The sequence below is a fragment of the Megalobrama amblycephala genome, linkage group LG3 (genome assembly GCF_018812025.1).
Source record: "Megalobrama amblycephala isolate DHTTF-2021 linkage group LG3, ASM1881202v1, whole genome shotgun sequence".
Taxonomy (NCBI): domain Eukaryota; kingdom Metazoa; phylum Chordata; class Actinopteri; order Cypriniformes; family Xenocyprididae; genus Megalobrama; species Megalobrama amblycephala.
Genome location: NC_063046.1, coordinates 52,560,052 through 52,581,830, shown reverse-complemented (window position 1 = coordinate 52,581,830; position 21,779 = coordinate 52,560,052). Strand labels below are relative to the sequence as shown.

General features: G+C 36.3%; 1 protein-coding gene across 1 annotated transcript in view; it reads right to left on the bottom strand.

The window, feature by feature from the left end:
* Positions 1-2,730: 2,730 nt before the first annotated feature.
* LOC125265673 (adhesion G protein-coupled receptor A3-like) overlaps positions 2,731-21,779 on the bottom strand; it is a 55,988-nt gene continuing 36,939 nt past the window's right edge. Inside the window, 17 exon segments of the mRNA XM_048186030.1 lie at positions 2,731-3,621; positions 3,624-4,013; positions 4,015-4,038; positions 4,040-4,757; positions 7,358-7,453; positions 8,652-8,797; positions 9,386-9,509; positions 9,623-9,747; positions 10,797-11,005; positions 13,888-14,095; positions 14,279-14,467; positions 15,885-16,046; positions 18,640-18,789; positions 18,908-19,109; positions 19,991-20,155; positions 20,429-20,642; positions 21,312-21,472. Coding sequence (XP_048041987.1) covers positions 3,307-3,621; positions 3,624-4,013; positions 4,015-4,038; positions 4,040-4,757; positions 7,358-7,453; positions 8,652-8,797; positions 9,386-9,509; positions 9,623-9,747; positions 10,797-11,005; positions 13,888-14,095; positions 14,279-14,467; positions 15,885-16,046; positions 18,640-18,789; positions 18,908-19,109; positions 19,991-20,155; positions 20,429-20,642; positions 21,312-21,472 — 3,598 coding nt within the window. The 3' untranslated portion in view covers positions 2,731-3,306.

Below are 21,779 nucleotides of genomic sequence, written 5' to 3'. Positions count from 1 at the left end.
CATTTCGCGATCTCTATTTCATTATAAAGGTATGAAGTCCCATTTGATTTTCCATGTTGTTATTTGCACACCCAACACTACTGGTGTTGGAGGATCTATATCTTAAAAAACACCGTAGATTGACAGTAAACCCTTAGAACGTTCTGATGATAAAACTTATCTTCATTAATATTTTAGATCGTATCTAAGATAGATAGATAGCTCCTTTGCTGCTAACATGGTCACGTCGAGCTAGGCGGGCGTGGTTTCAGCAACCAGTCATATCAGCTCAAACCACCTCCCCGCCTCTTTGCCCATTTTCAGTTATCCGGGAGTGACGTGCGTCAGTTGCTCAACAACAACAAAGCTGGAGAATCTCACATAGCCAAAAATGATGATTGTCCGTAACAGTGTTCAGCCTTACATTGTTCAAACCGGAGTCGACACTGATAAGTAGTAACTGTAAGAATGCAACTGGACCCTTGACCCTCATTTGTGAAGCAGACGGGCGTAAAATGACGGCATGGCAACAACACTCTACTACAACAAGTCTTCCTCTTCTCTAAAGCAATCCAACATGGCCTCACCACCCTTTGTTGCATGTGTCTCACGGGGCAGGGTTTATGTACATTTTGGGGTTTGTGATGTCACCAACCCTGGAAGAAGCTCATTGTAGTTCCCTACCAGTCGTTTGTTGTTTTCCTTAAAATGCGATTTCTGTAAAAGAAAATATCTCCCTCTGCATTGATCTTTGAGTGTCGTAACTTTGCAGATGTATCCTAACGATATTTCAGTGGTGCTAAAATAAAACTCATGATTGATTTGACAGACTTACACTTAATAATTATAAAAGATTATGTCAAACTACTACCAAACTAAAAACTCTTTCTTTTTAAGAACTTTATTCATGAAAGGATGCTTTTTTTCTTCATATTTTGAAATTAAATTAAATTGGGACAAAAACAAAAAAAAAAACAGAAAAAAGCATCATGTCATTAACCCATAATTAATCATAATATAGCTAGGCTTTCATTCGTATTTATGTTCTAGACAGGCACATTCTCAGCACAAGAAGAGAATCAACTTTAAATCCAGGGCAAATATCCTATGTGTTACGAAAGCAATAATCTCAATTTTCTTCAATGTCTTGAGCACAATTGATATATGGCCTAATTTAACAAAGTGAAACCCCTGCAGACTTCATTAGCACCACTAAACTCACAAAACACTGGTCGTTAAAAGAACACACTAAAAGTTGCATTTTGATCCGCTATTTTTAGCTATACAAGTGTGTGTGCGAATAAAGCATTATTCTATTATCCTTCACTCTGTCCTGTATTATCCTGCGGAGAACAGCTCGACAGACTTGTGGCAAGTTAGACAAGAAGGGGGTAGGAGAGGTGAGGCTGCACTACAGCAATTATATTCCCGTCACTGCTAATGATGACAGGCAGCCCGACCTGAGAGTCAGCCATCAATCACAGCGTGGGTATCCAACTCCTGGAGACAGCGGCCTACAATTTCTTGCCCATCCAACTGGTTCCACCAAAGTGGGGGAAAAGCACAGATAGGCATCAGGACCTGCACCTCAATTAGAGCCTCCATGAAACAGATGCAATGACACAACGTGCTCTCAATTACTCCAAACCACAAGGCCTAAAGGAAGCTCTCAGAAGACGAGGTCTGCCCTCACCTTTGAACTCAAGAGATGAGATGAAGTGGGCTGCGCAAAGAGATTTTTTATTATCTGACAGCCGCAATTATGTGAAAACACATTAGAACATAAGAGATTCATCCAACATATTCTCAAAGGGCAGAATGTCATGCATCTTCACGTACAAAATGTCAGCGTGAAATACAAAATGGGCTTAAAGGATACAAAAATAGACCATTTGTAGATTGAATATGATGATTCGCAGTCAAGTGGAAAGCTATATGCATTTGTAGGTCCTTCAATTTTGAACAAACATTAAAACGCAAATTCTTTCCCGAACTATTTTTACAAATTGTACCATTTGAAGTAAAATCATTTAAAGGATTACTTCACTTCAGAATTAAAAAATCCTGATAATTTACTCACCCCCACGTCACCCAAGATATTTACGTCTGTCTTTCTTCAGTTGAAAAGAAATTAGTTTGAGGAAAACATTCCAGGACTTTCTCCATATAGTGGACTTCACTGGGGTTCAACGGGTTGAAGGTCCAATATTACAGTTTCAGTGCAGCTTCAAAGGGCTTTAAACGATCCCAGCTGAGGAATAAGGGTCTTATCTAGCGAAACGATTGGCCATTTTCTAAAAAAATAAATATACTTTAACCGCAAATGCTCGTCTTGCACTGCTCTGCGATGCGCCACGCATTACATAATCACGTTGAAAATGTCACGCGTGACGTAGGCGGAAGAACCGCGGTAAGGCGTAAAATTCATTGAGTTTTTTCATTCTGTCCTCCAACTTCAAAATCATCAAACATCGTTGTTTTACCTTTTTTTTTAAAAAACGTGTGTATTTGAACGTTTGCTTTGTAGACACAGGATCGGTACTTTCGTCACACGTGACCTTTCCACCGAGATTACGTAACGCGTATTCGCATCACAGAGTATATGCAATTTTATTTTTTAGAAAATGACATATCGTTTCGTTAGATAAGAGCCTTATTCCTCGGCTGGGATCATGCACTGAAACTGCAATTTGGACCTTCAACCCGTTGTACCACGGTGAAGTCCACTATATGGAGAAAAATCCTGGAATGTTTTCCTCAAAAACCTTAATTTCTTTTCAACTAAAGACATAAACATCTTGGATGACATGGGGGTGAGTAAATTATCAGGAAATTTTAATTCTGAAGTGAACTAATCCTTTAATAAGCTCCCAATTAATCAAAACCACAAGGCCTAAAGGAAGCTCTCAGATGAAGGGGTCTGAACTCACCTCTGGAACTCAGAGATGAGATTAAGTGGGCTGCATTTTTTTTATTATTATTATTATTATTATTATTACTACTACTTCGATGGCCACAATTATGTGAAAACACATTAAGAGATTCAGCCAACATATACTCAAAGGGCAGCGAGTCATGCATCTTCACATATCAAATGTCAGATTGAAAATACAAAATGGGCTAAAGGGTACAAAAATAGACCATTTGTAGACTGACTATGATGATTCGCAGCCAAGCATTTGTAGGTACTCAGTTTTCGAACATAAACATTAAAACGTAAATTCATTTAGGAACTATTTTTACAAACTGTACCACCAAAATCATAAAATAAAAGATTCACAGTTATAGATAAAAGTCTGATTTGTAGTCTCTGAGAAGGGAATCTTGCTACACAGTAGTTTCGTGCTTCCACAAGCCAGTCTTAATATTCCCTGAACTCTCCACATTTAGGGGGGACAAATTCTGTAGTCTCTCTGAGTCTTTGGCAGGTCCGTTTTGGCACGCTAGATTCAACCCGTAAGACTTGGGCTGTACCTCCAGTTCAACAGCGAGGGGTTGTTTTGGACAGTCTCTAATTTGGCTGGTGACATCGGTCCCAGATCCGTCCCCTCCTCCGACTAAGCTTCCATTACTGACGCCGTTCCCCACATTGTTGCTGAGGCCGTGCCCGAAACCATTACCGAGGCGGAACGCCTCCACCTTTGGCCAAGATGGCGTGAGCGGCGCGGCAAACTGGCGCTGGCGTCGCTGCTGTCCTGTTGAAGCTGGCTCTGCTGGCGCTCCCGGTAAGCCAAATAGGCCGCCCGTCGGCTATTGCGGGCGTGTAGGCTCTCGTGATGGTGGCGCTTGTGCGGGACGCTTTGCACGCTGCCTTCCACGCTGGTCGGGACGTCGTAAGAGTACTCGCGCAAAACGGTGAGCCTGCTGGCCCGATGAGCTCTTGTACGGTTCTTGTGGTGTCGCCCCGAGTGACCGTTGATGTTCGCGTTGCCCGTTCCCGGAAGATTGTTGTTGTTGACTGAGCTGGGCCGATACTGGACCTCAACAGGCGCTACATGCATCTTAATCTCATTGTCGACTGAATGTTCAGTCAAGGCTGTTGTCCAGTAAAGCCGTTCCCATTGGCCGTTGAAGGGGCCGCTTTGCACTGAGCGGCTTCGACCTGCAGATTGGTCAGTTTACAGCCTTGGGTGGAGTTGCGTACGCTCGGTGCACTCTTATTGGTGCAGGAGGATTCAGCGCTGCTGGCTGGACACTTCGCTGCTTCACTGTTTCCCCTGGCCGTCAGCACAGAGCCACCGGTAACCGTGATAGGCAATAGCAGGGAATCAACTTGTACGCCGTAGTTACGGCGAATCAGGCAACAAGCTCGTGACCAATGACGACGCATGTCCTGGCGGTTTACGCAATGGTGCGCCACAAAAAACGCCCCGAGGGCTAAAGCAACAGCGCCGAACAGGCAGGCGAACACCAAATCCGCTGGATGCTCCTGGGACACCGCGAGAGCACCAAACACCCACACTGTTACATAAAGAGCTAGGGCTCCTGCAACACCAATGAGTTGGGCCACAAAAGTATGTTCGTTCTCCAGAGCCGACATCAAAACCGGGTGTGCGGCGGCTGTGGATGAGGTCTCCAGATGGGCAGGTGTAATTTCGGTCGCTTCAGCCACAGAAAGGTGCTGCTGCTCCTCGGACTGTTCTTTGAGTTCAAAGCGGCGCTCGGGATGCCGACGGAGCTGAATGAGAATGCTGAGGAAGTACATGCAATCCACGAAAACGATGAAGGCTGCCGGGCCATAAAACGCTCCGAGACTGGGTTCCCATGCCATCCAGCAGCTGAGGAAATACAACAACAACATTTTTTAAAGTTGCCATGAAATGGAAATTTATTTTCTAAATGCAAGTTTTTGATCATATTGTGAACAATTCATCTGGACTTACTAATTCTTAATAAAAATGTCATAAATGGATTTTACAGTGAAAAGCAAACTTCTTTCTGGTGGCAAATGTCGGACTTGTACAATCATTTCATCCCAATAAACCTCTGTCCTTTCTTACAATCAACTGCAAGCTTGCATTAGAATAATGCATAGAATTAAGTCAATTTTTGATAATCCATTTCAGTTGGACGTATGACAATATGGGAGAAAATATCTGTCACTCCTTTCAGTTTATTGTGACTTTAATGCTTTTATTGCTGTTTAACTCAAAAAATTCTGAATGTTCACATTACACATTAACATTCATTCTTTTTTTTATTGCCATTCCAGCAAAGGCTATATTGATGGCAATAATAATAATAATAATAATAATAATAATAATAATAATAATAATAATAATAATAATACCCTGCCAGGAGCATTTTAAATACATTTTTAATGCTTATATTGTTGTTTGACAATATTTTGTTCAATAAATTGTTCTGAGAGTTCAAATTTTGCATTCATAAATACATACATTCAGATAGAAATTGTTGGTAAGACTTTAGTTTAGGGTCCAATTCTCACTATTAAGTAGTTGCTTATTAGCATGCATATTATTAGGATATTGACTGTTTAGCAGTACTTATAAAGCACATATTAATGCCTTATTCTACAGGACCTTATTCTACATCCCTTAATCCTACCCAATACCTAAACTTAACAACTACCTTACTAACTATTAATAAGCAGTAATTAGGAGTTTGAGACAAAAGTCGTAGTTAATTGTGAGAATTTGACCCTAATCTAAAGTGTGACCAAATTGTTATATAAATTAGTTTTGTCAAAAATATTGATACTTATATCGATGCTAGCCTAATATTCCTGCTGCTGTCTGTCATATTAATCAAACAAAGAGAAAATCACTCGTTGCTCTTGACTGAATAACTTTTGTAACTTTAATTGTAAGCATTAATGTATATTTAATTTTTACAATGAAAACTTCCAAGTGTTATTTTACATTTGATTAATTTCATTTCTGTAGTATTTCTTACCTGAATACTACTGTTAGACCAACCTGAAAAACTTAAAGCATGTTTATTTCATTTGCCTCTTTATACTATTGTATTTATTTGTGCAATCATTTGCAATTTGTTTATTTGTTCTTATTTTATTAGTGACTGTTTACTTGTCTTTTTTGTAAATTTTTTGTAAATGTAGTTCAACGATTCAAATAAAACCTCCCTGTGCTGTGTGTGAAAGCTATTACAACAAAATTACCCATATTATCCAAAAATTATGAGATAATAGACTATCTGTATGGCGATACGGCAATTTTCCCCATGGTATGGAAATTGGTATCGAATATCGATATTTTATATCGATATCAAGGTATTGTAGTTGGAAATTCCATTATTGTGACAACACTAATATAAATTGTTCTGAAGTCAACATAATGCTTTCACTAATTCAGCTAGGGCTGTTATGACAAAATCATAACTGTTGATTAGTGATTAACACTTTTTTATTGACATATAAACATTAAAGGCTATATTCATGCCAATAATAATAATAACAAAATAATAAAACTACTTTTTAGATTTTGATGTCAATTAGTTGAATGTACATTAAAATACTGATGTTATGAAAAGCTGAGAACAACTGTTTTGCTGTTTTATACTTCAGTAAATCAATGCCACATTGCTCTACTTAGCAGTATGAAAATGAAATTTAAATTTTTCATAAAATATACACAGAACAGTGCTAGAACACTGCCATCATATTTTATAAATCAAAGCAGCTGTCACAGTGCAGGTCTGCTCTCTTAAATGTAGCTCTTATATTTAAGTACATATAAGTTCTGAAGGTTTACATTGGTGGTATCAAGGGCTTCATATTGTAGGGAAAAAGTAAGACACTTTTGAGTTCTGTGATGCTCAGCAGAGCGTTTTTTTTCTTTTGTCACGGTAGCGTGAGATTAATTAAACCCCAAAGATCTCAGATGGTCTGGATTTTCAAATTAAACCATGCTGTTACACAATCCAAACAGCTGTCACAAGTGAAAGAAGGGAGACTGGGAAACCAACAGGCACAAGGTGGGGAGCCAAAAATAGAGCAGCATAATTAGGTTCACACAATTTCAGAAGTCTACACTACTTACTCCTCCGTAAAGTATTATTCTGCACTTTACAGAGCATGGGTATTAGGCTCCAGCGATAGCAAAAGCAATTTCTCATGCCAGAGAAAGACTATGAAATGACAGGAAAAGTTCACAGGGGGATTTGGAAAGTGCCTTGAGGCACACACAGGCTGTATCTGTACAGTCTGTCGTTAATAGCAACAAAAGTGAAGGAAACATAATACACCGTTGCATTTTGTCTCGTGGCTTAAATGTATCCAAACACAAATGTTACACAATATCAGTCAATTACAATCAATATATTTTTCAAACAAAGACCCCTAGCTTGAATTTTTCTGTAAGGGATAGTTAAAAAATGTCCTAAAACTCATACTTACTAAGGTGCATTAACTTGACTTCCATAGTTTTTGATGTTAGCAGCAGCTGTTATTCCACAGACAATGATCGGTATGCCTCCACCTATTAAGTAAAATCTGTAGAAGAAAAAACAAGAACAATGTATACTGTTTAAGGCTACAGTTGAAATTGAATTAGCAAGGTATATAAATCCTGATCATCAACAGTGTTGTTATTGTGAACTAAAACTATTATAAATAACATTTTATTAATTAAATTATTTTTTTTTTTTAAATATTATTTATTTATTTATTTTCATTTCATTAGTTGAAAATCTTATTAGATGAAAAACAACAATTAAAAAAAAAATTCTAAAATAATCTAAAATAAAAGTCGAAGAGCTAAAATTACTAAAACTAATTATATATATATATATATATATATATATATATATATATATATATATATATATATATATATATATATAATAAAAAAAAGCACATAACAAAATTACTAAAACTTGAATTAAAACTAAAATGAAAACTGAAAATATAAAAATAAAAGATCATTTAAAAGATTAATACTGTAGAAATGACATCAACTGATTATACATATGCATATAAGTACTAGTGTTTTTCTATCATAAGTTAGTTAGAAGCTGGATACTATAGTAGTATAAATAGTACTAAAATAATACTTACTACACATCATTTACTCTCCCTCATTTTGTTTCAAACCTGTATGACTTTCTTTATTCTGCAGAACACAAAAGAAGATATTCTTTTTGTCCATAAAATGTCAATGGCAACCAAAACTGTTTGGTTACCAACATTTTTCAAAATATCCTCTTTTGTGTTCTGGAGAAAGTAAGTTCAACTGGTTTGTAACAACTTGAGGGTGAGAAAATGACAGAACGTTTGGGTGAAATATACCTTTAAAGATTATAATTTTAAATTCCACGGACAATTCACCTAAAAAAGCCCTGCTTACTGTTGTATGTTTACTGACACCAAGTGGAAAGCAGAGGAACTTAATTTAAAACACACAAAGTTTTGCCTTTTGGGCAACTCAAGTGTAAAATGAAAGTTCCAGACTCTGTGTTCCCTAAAATCAATCACACCATACGTACTTTTTTAATTTATTTAAAAAAGATAAATGATTTATCATTTTATATTACATTTATATTATATTATTTTATATTTCTATCTTTAATTGCTTATTTTAATAAAATTATTATTTGTACATTCAATTATATTTATTTGATTTTTTTTATTAAATAATAAAAAAAAATCTGCCTTTTTTACACTTCTACTCATCGATTAAATTGACCTTTACCTCAGCATAGGTCTGGGTGGAGGTGGAGGCTCATCCAGCTCCTCGTAGCGTTTGGCCTTCCGTGTCACCTGTTTGTAGATGTTGCGTGCAGTTACGCCGGACCACAAGGCCGTGGCCAGTGTGGAGTAATGCAGCACTATCCCCACCTTCAGGACGTGACATTAGAAAAACTCTTTTCAAGCCAATGAAAATGCAAATATTCTCAAAATAGCACCATTTAAAGTCCCCATGAAATCAAAATGGTCAATTCTTATATTTTTTAATGGAATATTGCAGTATATATTATAAAAGCTTTAACTGTGCACATCATTATTTTTTTTTTTTTTAATTCACATGCCCTCATAATCTTTAATCAAAATATCTTCCCCTCCCTCTTGCAGTAACATTTCTTCTCTGATGACGTTTATTGGTGCGAGGGCAGGGCAACCTGTCACTCACATGAGGTCCACCGATCGCAAACCACAACCATCCAAACAATTCCCCACCGAAAAAAAATCAAGTCCCACCCTACATTTTTTCTTGTTCCAGAAGCCATTTCATTTGGATGTACAGAACGTCACAACAGGGAAAAAACATCTGATTCATGCCGACTTTAAGAATATTAAATGTGAACTTGAGCGCAGTATTGCAGTTCTGTATATAAACCGAGAAACTTGTATAAAGATATAATGTATTGATTATACATATTGTCCCCTAAACTCATATACAGTACACGTGGAAAATCAGGCACATACCGCTTGACAAACACTTGCGTTGTACGTTTGGTTGATGCCGCCCACAAACACAGCACAGGTGAGGAGAATATGCAAGCACAGGTTAACCAGCATGTGCCAGCACTTCTTACTTATACGCACTGACCTGCGAACACAAGAAATATTGCATTAAAACCAGCAAATTCAAAACCCTTGCCTTGCTTGTACTTAATAAAAAAAACTGCATTTATCACCCTGAAAATGAGTTTTAACACTTACTTGTGGTGGTAGATGTAACTGACTATGACTGACAGCAGGCAGAGCACCAGGACGATGGCTGTGGCATAGATAACAGGGTGAAGAGGTTTGAAGCTGTACGCGTCGTACCCGGTCCTGTTCAGATCCTGTTAGACAAGAGCATATCAGCAGATTATATTTGCAAATGCATTTCTACACCTAATAATTTGGATTTTTCTTCTTCTTCTTCTGGAAGGTAGAAGGTGGGTGTTGAGGATGCATGAAAATATCTAATTACAACAGGAGGTTGTAGATCTAGAGTCAAAGGCTTATGGTATATGTCAAACATGAAGGAAAATCAGAATAAAATTGCAGAGCAGATCAATCCAGCACTAAAAAAAACCTTTTGAAATAACAAGTAATTACATGACAAGAGGATGATGGGAACATTGGAATCCATTAACAATCCTGCACATCTTTTTTGTTACTTTTGGCTATTATCGTAGTCACACGGCAGCATTACACACAGTATTTCTTTCACAAGTAGACCCTGTTCTATTAAGCAATGTGCTTTTATATGTACAGTAAATACTGATCAGCAGTGTTATTTTAGTATTACTTATATACTATTATAATATTTATTGATATTTTCGTCTCGCCACACATTTAAAATAATTTTTGCAACTTGAAGGTGAAATGAAAATTCTCACGCTTAACTACTATATTTCTTTCTCCAAGGACTACAAAAGGAATTATTCAGCAAAAAGTTCAGGCTGCTCTTTTCCATATACGTTACAAAAAAGTACCGTAAAAGCACTACATACAACATGTGCATTATATTCAAAGTCTTTGAAAGCCCAGCAACATTTTGGTGTGATTTTTGAAGATTTCAGATGACAGCAACTTTGGATCGACACACAAAACTTTCAAATATTATCCTAATATTGTAACATTACCCTTATATTGTAATCATTACGAGCACAAGCTGTAATTGCTGCTTGTTAGCTTAATTGAATACAGGAAGTTGACTAACCACATAACATGTATTATATTATTGCTTTATTATTACTACCATACAGACAGTATTTTGATCAACTTATCTCTGGTAACAGAATACTTCCTAAACTGTAACATTGAAACAGTCATTTTCTGTAAAGCTGCTTTGAAACTATGTATTTTGAAAAGCACTATACAAAATAAAATTTAAGCCACTTACCATCAGTAAAGCGTAGTTATTAAGTGAATCGCAGGACATTGTGGTGAAGTTGTCGTCCTGGTGGAGGATCCGGCAGCCGTCGCTCTGCCAGCCTCCTTGTCCGCCCAGCAGACTGAAGTTCCAGAAGGCGGGAACAGCATCCGATCCTTGCAGAAAGCGCCGCAGAGTGGCGTTCACTGGACTTTGCAGGTTCTTCATTTGGAAGCCCTCTAAAAAAACAGGAGAATGGACGTTTAATCAGTTTGTGTTATAAAACTCAAAACAATTCTGGTTATGGACCATCTTTGATGGTACACTCTTAACCATTTTCCCGCCAGCAGTTTTGATCATTTTTACAAAAATGTCATGGCCCCCAGAATATTGTGTTGTGTATGAAAAAAAAAAAAAAAAAAAAAAAAGTTTTATTCTAGCTTCATTTTTTTTTTTTTTTTTTTTTTTTTAAATCAACACTTAAAGGGATAGTTCACCCAAAAATGAAAATTTGATGTTTATCTGCTTACCCCCAGCGCATCCAAGATGTAGGTGTCTTTGTTTCTTCACTAGAACACAAATTATGATTTTTAACTCCAACCGTTGTTGTCTGTCAGTCACATAATGCTAGTGGATGGGAACTTCTACTATAAGAGTAAATAAAACTTGCTTAGACAAGTCCAAATTAAACCCTGCGGATCGTGATGGCATATTGATGTCTTAAGACACGAAACGATCGGATTGTGCAAGAAACCGAACAGTATTTATATCATTTTTTACCTCTAATACACCACTATGTCCAACGGCATTCATCACTCAATTCGTTTGGTCTGATCGCGCTCTGACAGCAGCAGTGATGTCTCGCTCTCATTGAAGTATATGCGCGAGACATCACTGCCGCTGTCAGAGCACGATCAGACCAAACGAATCGAGTGATGAATGCAGTTGGACATAGTGGTGTATAAGAGGTAAAAAAACGATATAAACACTGTTCGGTTTCTCGCACAAACCGATCGTTTCGTGTCTTAAGACATCAATGTGTCGTCACGAGCCGCAGGGTTTAATTTGGATTTGTCTACCGTGTTTTATTTACTCTTATAGTCCAAGTTCCCGCTGACTTGCATTATACCACTGACAGACGGCAGCGGTTGCAGTTAAAAATCATCATTTGTGTTCTACTGAAGAAACAAAGTCACCTACATCTTGGATGCGCTGGGGGTAAGCAGATAAACATCAAATTTTCATTTTTGGGTGAACTATCCCTTTAAATGTGGGCAAGTTTCATAAAAAAAAAAAAAAAAAAAGCTACATTTTGAACAAAAAGCTGAGAAAAATTATTTTTTTCCAAAGACTACAACATGCATAAGCAATACTTTTAATCGCTTGTTTCTGCTCCTTTTTTGCCCATGTTTGCCAAGATCCTCTACTCTTTCACAAGACACGTAATAGCGTCCGCTACCACATAACAGTGAAAACATGGAAAGCCAGAAATTGTCCGTCAATGGCGGGAAGCGTTGTTTCATAAATGACAGAAAATTCTGTCAACGGCGGGAAAAGAGTCATCAACAATTGGAGGATGGAGGATGCCGTGATCAGAGCTGTGTTTTTGTTGTGTGTTGTAGGTTTTGTGATGACGGAGGTGGAATGTAGACGTATAAGTGCTGAAAGAGCAAAACGGAGGGCTAAGAGACAACTCGGAGTGGTACATATGCTGGTGTTTCCTATGACATGAGTTCGGCCAATCAGTGTACACTTACATCACTATTGTGCTGGGTTAGACTCTACTCTGAAGTAGGAGCTAATTTAGTCCCCCCAAAAGGTATTCCTATAATTAAAATCATTCTCAGTTCCTATGGTGTTGAGCGCACCAAAAAGCAGATACTTCCACCAATAGATATAGAAACTATGAAAACGTTCCTCTGGTGTGAAAGCCCCTTATAACATCCATGGAACCTTTCCATTGCAAAAAATGTTCTTTATAGTTGAAAAAAGTTTCTTTAGAATTCTAAGAAAAAAAAAAAAAAAAAGGTTCTTTTAAAGAATTGTTCACTGAAAGGTTCTTTAGGGAACCAAAAATGGTTGCTTCAAAAATCCCCTTTTTGGAACCTTTGCAGCTTTTTCTTGGGATTGCAAATGCTTTCTTCTCTGCTTATCCTTCTAAGTGAAATCAATATTTTATAGCAGGTAACTTTTTTTCCAGGAGCTCCCTGTGCCCTTCTTTGCCGCCCCCTCTCACTTCTATAGATACTATTATTGTTGTTGTGTCTATGACACAATGCCTCTTTACCTGCTTGAAGACAAAATGGGGGAGGGATGGATGATAATAATGCTGTACAGCAAAGATCAAATCACAAAACAAAAAAACCTTATAAAATAATGCCTCATTTAAGCAACATCAACAACTGGAGGATGGAGGATGTCGTGATCAGAGCTGTTTTTTGTTGCTGTTGAGTGCTGTGGGTTTTGTTCCAAACAGTTTCAAATATACACTTATTTTTTGAATACTCTACATATTTTCCAGAACACAAGTGACATTGTTTTATCATCTGAAACATGCAGCAATTTATATTCCAAAGCGAATTATATAATGCACTTAACACAAAGCATGCAAAACATGCACAAAGCGCGCACACATTAGGATTCAAGCCAAATAGGGTTGTTTAACGATTAATTGCAATTAATCGCATCCAAAACAAGTTTGTTTACACATAATATGTGTGTGTTTACTATGCATATTTATTTTGCATATTTATTTTATATATTTTATTCTTATATAATGTGATTAATCACGATTCATCTTTAAACAGCCCCAATGCTGAATGACAGAAGTACAAGTTTATTTGTATCAGCTTTGCGTTAAATAAATAGTTTTAAGCTTGCCGTTTATTATAAATGTTGTTTGTAATGAATGCCACTATAATTTATGTTTGTATTATACTTCAATTTTTCATTCCTGTTCTGAGTACCGTTATATTTAAAGGATTTGTTGTGGATTGAGGGGAACTAAAATATCTGCTTTCTAGCCAGGTAGAAATACAGTATAACATCAACGATGAAGTGGGTTTGAGCACATGTATGATCTTGCCCACGGCAGTGGAATCAGCACCAAGAGTGTTCTTACCGATCTTTGTGAGAATCACAGGTGTGACCACACTCCTCCTCTTGCTGCCGTCACTGAGGACGGTGGAGTTTCCTGTTGGGGGGAAGAGTTTGCCATTGCGGAAGGCTAGAAGGTGGAGTTTGTAGACGGCCTCTTCAGCCTGACCTGAACTTCCCAGAGATGAGAAGAGAGACGGGGGAAGCTGTAATGACGCCTCCAATACGGTGTTCTGCAGACATGGAGATGCAATAATGTTACTGTCAAAACATGATGGATACATTCCTGCTTCCACAGCTATATTGGAGTTCTTGGATTGAAGAAACACTCATCTTATATGCTGTGACAAAACATCTACAGTACCGTATACTGCACACACACTGACGTACAGAAAGTACCTGAGACAAACGCTTACTTTGAGAGCCAAAGCTGACAGGTTGCTGGTCACGTTGCATTTGAAGCTGAGCTGGCGCTCTAGGTTGATGTCGGGATCTCTGGCCATGGCTGTGCGCTCCGGTGAGACCTTCTGGAATAGAGTGCAGGTCATTCCATTGAAGCTGCTGGCCTTGATCGCATGAGCCTCCAGAGCAATGTTATGAGAGTTCTGTAGAAACAGGCAAGGGTAAAAAAAAAAGAATAGTTGCCACACCATACTCATTCAATCACATGTTACTGAAGGACTGTGAAAACTACTTCAAACTAAAGTCTATCTAAAGTTTATATAACCTACACTACCACTCAAATGCTTGGGCTCAGTATAATTTTTTAAAAAGAAATTAATACTTTTATTTAGAGAGGATGTATTAAATTGATGAAAAGTAACAGTAAATGTTTATAATGTTACAAAAGACTTCTACAGTATTTAAAATAAATGCTTTTTTGAACTTTCTATTCATCAGATCAAGAATCCTGAAAAAGTGTAAGAAAAATAACACTAATAACCCTTTAAATACATTTTAAAATATATTAAAATAGAAAACAGCATTTTTATATAGCAATAATTTCTCTCTCTTTTTTTTTTTTTTAAACTGTATTTTTGATCACATAAATGCAGCCTCGGTGAGCAGAAGAGACTTTTCAAAAACACTGAAAATGTACCAACCCTAAAGTTTTGCATTTTATATTTTGTTGAAAATATACAGGTTTTAACAAAGAAAATATATACAAATATCTACATTTATTTCAGTTTAAATAAGTTACGTATACTGTTCAGCTGCTTGAGAAAAAAAAAATTACATTTTTTTATTTATTATCTTTATATTGTGCATGAACACACATCTCTAAATATATGAACACTGTCCTGTAATCAAATCGCTTTTCCATTTATGAAGTAATCTTACATTATTTTTCAGTAATTCCAATTAAATATTTGAAGTTACTAAAATAGACATTCTTGCTGTTATGATGAACAAAATGGAAATGCTTGCATAAGATTTTTTTTTTTATTACTATCAATCAGTTGTTGAAGACTTAAATGTCAGTTATCAGTGAAAATTGCAATGAAAATTGCAAGTGGTAAAGCATTCTGGAGCATTTAAAATAATAATAATAATAATAATATTCATTTAAAATTCTGGTTAAACCAGCAGAATACTGAGGGATATTTCTTTAAAAATCGACAGTGTTATTGTAAAAACTAAAAATAAGACTATTAAAAACATTTCGTTAATTGAAATCAAACCTGAAAAAATTAAAAAAATGTCGAAATATTGCAGTGGCAACTGATTGAAATAAGTTTAAGTTTATTAGAATTAAAAATAAATTATAACTAAAACTGAAATTAATTTTTTTCTAGGAATATTGAAAAAAAAAAAAAAAAAAAAAGACAAATAAACATAAATCTAATAAAATAAAAACTAAAAATGAAACAAATTAAAATGAAAACTGAAAATATAAAAATAAAATCCAATTCAAAATATTAATAAAAACTATAATATTATAGAAATATCACAAAAATACCTGCCAATTTAGGAGAAAGTTCTTTTAAAATGTACAACTGAAATCATTTTGGCAGTACTCACAGTAGAATAGGCCAGAGCCCCATTACTGATTCGGAGAACGGCAATCCTCTGCAGGCACTCGACGATACGCGAGCAAGCTCGCGCCTCCCTCTGAGCCATCCATAACACTCGCTCATCAGCCAGCATCAGATTACTGGAGATATCCACCATCACATCTCCCAGCTGAGAGAGGAAATGCAGTTAGAGACAATGCATGCACACCCACAGCACTGCTGATTCCTCTGGCGTGCATTACACCCACAATCAGACTACATACTAATTCAATGTACACACGCACACAAACAAGAACATTTTTGTTACACTCCCACCACAGATGCAATACTTCTGCATTCCTGCATTCCTGAAATTAACACAACCTGACATCACACCCAGAAAAATGTTGATAAGTGAATCCTTTTTTTAAAGAACTAAAATGTGATTACTGGGATGCGTCCAACATTCCCACACTAGAGAAACACGCTGCAAATGTTATCAAAAAAAACAATGTCAGAGCCCTAAACAGCCTCCTCTTTGTCAACTCAATATGACTGAGTTCCACTAAATTCCAAAGCAAAATTACACAAGCATGGCAAAATGGCAAGGCAAGTAAAATTTAATAACGTGTCCTTGCAATATGTGAGATGTTGAATGATGGTACAGATCCCTGCGCAGGTGTTACACGATAACATTTCCCCTCAACACTGAGTGAAGTGCAACCTGATCCTCAAAAATCGGTTCTACGTTCCTGTGGCCCAGTGTCCAAATCCCTCCGTTCTGATCCTATCTGCTCCTCTCCTTACAGATTCAACTGCAAAAGCCTGTTTTGTTCTCCAGAGAGGAATGGAGGTGGCGAACAGTGACGCTGCTTTAAATCAATGGTTATAAACCTTTTAAGGCCCCCAACTGTCCACAACAATATTCAAAGGCCACATGATTCTTCTAGTTATTTATAATTTACTATATAAAGAATTTTTTTTTGTCAATTTCTACACGATAACAAATATATATGACAGTTATTCAGGTCTAGAAATTATGGAACCTTGTTTCCACCATGGAATAAAAAGAAAAAGCATAATTGCGAGTTTATCTCTCACAGTTCTGACTTTTTTTCCTCAGAATTGCATGATATAAAGACATAATTGTGAGTTATAAAGTCAGAACTGTGTGATAAAGTCACAATTGCATGTTACAAGGTCATAACTATGTGATATAGTGACAATATTTTTTCTTAGAATTGTGAGATATAAATTTGGAATTGAGATATAAACTTGGCTTAAGCTAGTCTTAGACTAAAATTCATGTTTGAGCTGTTTTAACTGAAAGCAACTTGTACTGAGATATCTTAAAATATGTCAGTGTCATTGTTTTGTCTCAAGATGTACACCAGTAATGTTTTTTTTTTTTTTTTTTCCCCTAGTAAAAGTTTATAAAAGCTACTTAAATGCCCTAATTAAACTAAGGCCTAATCCTGTCTTAGGCTAAGCCCTGTCTGTGAAACCGGGCCATGAAGTCCAATTCTGAGGGTAAAAAAGACTGACTCTTTTTTCTCAGAATTGCGAGTTTATATCTAACAATTCTGACTTTATAACTCACAATTCTGATTTCATAACTCGCATGAGTTTATATCTCGCAATTCTGACTTTATAACTCACAATTTTGAGTTTATAACTCGCAATTTTGAGTTTATATCTCGCAATTCTGAAAAAAAATAAATAAGAATTGCGAGATGTAAACTCCCAATTGGGAGAAAAAAAGTCAGAATTGTGAGATAATTAACTTTTTTTATTTTTTATTCAGTGGTGGAAACAAGCTTCCATAAGGGTAAATAAAATAAGGAATATCTTGATTTTCAGCTTATTTTAATGGTTGTTTTGTCATATTTTAACCCTATAAAGCCTGCCGAGTCAAATTTCTAAGCCCTTTAAATTATCGACATGACCAAAACTTGCTGAAAAACCTGTTGTACACAATCGACTACATGCCTTCTGTCATCTGATTGACAGATTATAGTTTTTAACAAGTAAAAGGCCTTTTAGTAGAATTGTAAAAATGTCCCCCTTTAGGTCGTGGTTCATGTGTCTTTTTGCTGTGAAATCTTTCCTGATTTTTATGAAGAAAACATAAGAATAACATTTATATTGTTAGTAATATTTCAAGATGAACACTTACTGGACTGAAGCAACTTTGGTTTGCTTGATTATCCATTTTTAGAAAAATCATGGTAAAATGTGAGTATCAAATATAATCCATCAGGCTTTTGAGGATACATTTCTTTGTTCATCTCTCAATCATCATTGTATTGCACTGCATTTTATTTTTTGCCACCCACAATAAAAACTACAGAGCTTTGATCATAAAACTAAGCATTTAAATATAATCTTAAGAAATGATAAGGAGATATGGTGATATTTATATGCATTTTATGCAAGAAATCTGCTATACTGTTATAAAGATCTCACTGACCTGCATTACAAGCTATCCGAATTTTATTTTCTGGCCATATAAATATATTCTCACAATATTGTACTATATGAACCATGAAAGCATGATGTATCAAATATGATACTCAACAAAAACACATGCACATTCTAAAGGTTCAACAAACAGTTCCATTAAAAAAAAAAAAAAAAGAAAAGAAAAGAAAAAAAAAAGAAAGTATTTTGGGTTGCACTGAAAAAATAACATTCGGTTATTTCAGAACAGTACTGCTGAATGTTTGTTAATATTAATACAATAACAGTTTTTCCCCTATATGACTTTACTTTATTTGATTCACCTCTTTATACTTCTCTGCAAACTTGCCAATCTTCTCAATCATCTCTGCTACAAAGATCACATCAACCTTGTCAGAGAAGTTGGGCGCCTCTGCAGTGTAAGCCAACAGCTGCTGCGCTGTCTGAACCGCATTGGTCAGATTCAGAGGCATCTGATATTTAAGAAAAGAAAGCAAAATATGAGAACAGGCAGAGAAGAATCAAATATATCCGACTAAAAAAAGGTGTATTAAACACAGAATACTGTATTGCAAAGTTACAGTCACCTACCTGGTTGATGATATAAAGCACACGTGTGACGTCTTTCATATATTCACAGCGCGAGTAGTCGTCATCCGCCCACTGTCCACCCCGGTCACATCGCCTCCATGCACGTCTCTCTTCGGCTGAGCTGCCTGAATAAATGCCAGCTCCGGTCACCTGCCGTTTACAGGGCAAGTATGCCGTAATGCCAGCCAGTGTACGAGGCCATCTGCATACAGATAAAAACACATGCTAAATCTCCTTCAGGGTAATGCGCAAGAAAGGAAGTACCAAGAACATCACTTGTCTGTAGTATTGAATGGCCTTAAATGAGAATACACTTGATTGAAGTGGTTAAAATACGCAATAACATTTAAAAAAAATTATACAAACAGTCTGATGGTTTTTGCTTGCACCCTAATACAGGTTTCACTTAGATCTATAACCACTAGAGTGCAGCGGAGAGCTAAAATATAAGGGACATTTGAAATATAAGGGACATTTGTTTTGATACTGTCATACACATGTGATTAAATGAATGAAATGATCGACAGATCTATGCTAATAATTTATACTGCTTTCAATACAGCCATGACACATGCCAAGCCGAGCCATCATTGTTATATTCAACATCTTTACCAATGCAAAGTTTGGGGTCAGTAAGTGTTTTTTTTTTTTTTTTTTTTTTTTTTTTAGAAATTAATATCTTTATTTAACATTAAACACATCAAAGTGTGACAATAAATAAATGTTATTTTAAACTATTCTGCATCCTGGGAAAAAAAAAAAAAAAAAAAAAATCAGTTTCCACAAAAATTGTAAGCAGTTTCAACTTTGATAATATTAGCATATTAAAATAATTTCTGAATGCCATGTGACACTGGAGATTGCAGTAATGGTGCTGAAAATTCAAAGTTGCATCAAAAGAATAAATTACATTTTAAAATATATTCAAATTGAAATTTACTTTAAATTGTAATAATATTTCAAAATATTCCTGTTTTTACTGTATTTTTGATCAAACAGACACAAACTTGGCGAGCAGAAGGAACCTCTTTCAAAATCTTTTTAACAGTAATGTACATCTGATGAAGCGTTCACAAGACTCACCTATACTCCCCCTTGTTGTTTGACACCCGATCTGGCATACAGTACTTGGCAGAACTCTCCAAAACCACAATGTGGACCGTCCTAGTGTTGTTTCCTCGACTGGTGCGCACACGACACTCCCAGTTCCCAGTGAATCCCGGCTGGATGTTGGAAATGGTCAAGGCGCTGTGTGAAAACAAATCAAACAAAAACATGTTGCTCCAGAAGAATGGGTTTAGCATAACAGATTTCAGTATTCCACTGAAATGGTAACACTTTACAATAAGGTTCTAGCAGTTTCCAGCACAATGTTGGTAGATCGAGTGTTAGTTTATATTTCAGGTGTATGTATCGCCATGCTCCAAGGCAAACATTGCTCATAGTGTGATTCATGTACATCTAGTGTGCAGAAATGGCATTTTGAAGTCGGTATTGGGTTTGGTGGCTGGTTTCTATTACCTGGCTATTAAAGAGCAATTCTGCACCATGCTTTTCTCTATGTAGATGCCCTGAGTGGCATCAGGTTCCACCATCTTCCCATCCTGATACCACAGAACTTGCATGTCCTCATCCACGAAAGAGGCCATGCACTGAAATGGCAAGCTGTCGCCCTGGAAGACGATCTGATGTTGAGATGGAGTCATCTGGAAGGAGGGAAGCTCTAGAGGAGCGTCTAAAATAGAGAACGCAGAAAAACAAAGAGAGAGAAAAAAAAGAACACTGTGGTCAGCCACGGATAACTGCTTTTTGCAAAAGTTGACATTAATGAGTGATCTGAGAGCAGTTTTATTGTAGTTCTTGCACAAGCTATGGTTAGAAAGTCCAAAATCAACATAAATGGGAGGCCCAAACCAAGGCTGAAGGTCATTTATAGCAGGATTACTTTGCTTTTGGTGTAGGAGAGTGTGTTAGTAAAAGAACAGGAAATCGCTGGTTTTGGAGTTTGTTTGTTTGTTTGTTTGTTTGTTTTTTCAACAACTCAATTTAGGACATTTGATTAGACTATTAGCAAAAGTGTTTTATTTTTATTTATTTTTTTTAATCAGCTTTATCTTAAAATACAGATAAGGCACCTAATGTGCAATATGTAATAGGTCATGAAAAGTCTTATCAGACTTCATGTTGCAGAATGTCATTTAAATACAACATATTTAATAAAAAGAATACAACATTATTAATAAAAAGAATTACATTGAAATAAATGTAAAAATATACAAGAAAATATATTTTAAAAAATTATTTGTGTGAGGCTAAGAAAACATTACTTCAGTATAAATACAACAGAAGTCAGTGTAAAATCTCCAACATGACAGAAAACAAGTCTGTGAGAGTGTATTCTTACCACAGGTGAGCGTTTCAGGCTTGAGCGAGGTTATTAGCTGACCCTGTAGGGAGCGAGGGAACGAGCAGCGAGTTTCCTTCACCACTACAGCCTTCTCTTTGATCCAGGCCACCAACCATTGCAGGTTACAGTCACACAGAAGATACGGGCTATCAAACTCCCTAAAAATGTATACAGCATGTTCAAAAATGATTGAATAAACTACATCAGAGCCAAACGTTTTTTGATAACATCATAAGATCATTCCTTTCTACAGAGTGTGGATTAACAGATGGATTACATTTAGACTAGGGTCTGAGTGTAAACTTTGAATGTACCCTATGTTTGAAGACATGCCAAGTGTTATGAGAGCTTATCTCAAGTGTTTACGCTAATGAATATGAAGCTTGAGAAGACGAGTACTAATAAACTGCAATCTGCATTTTATTTCAGGTGTTGCACATTGCAATTTTACAATGTGCAAATTAT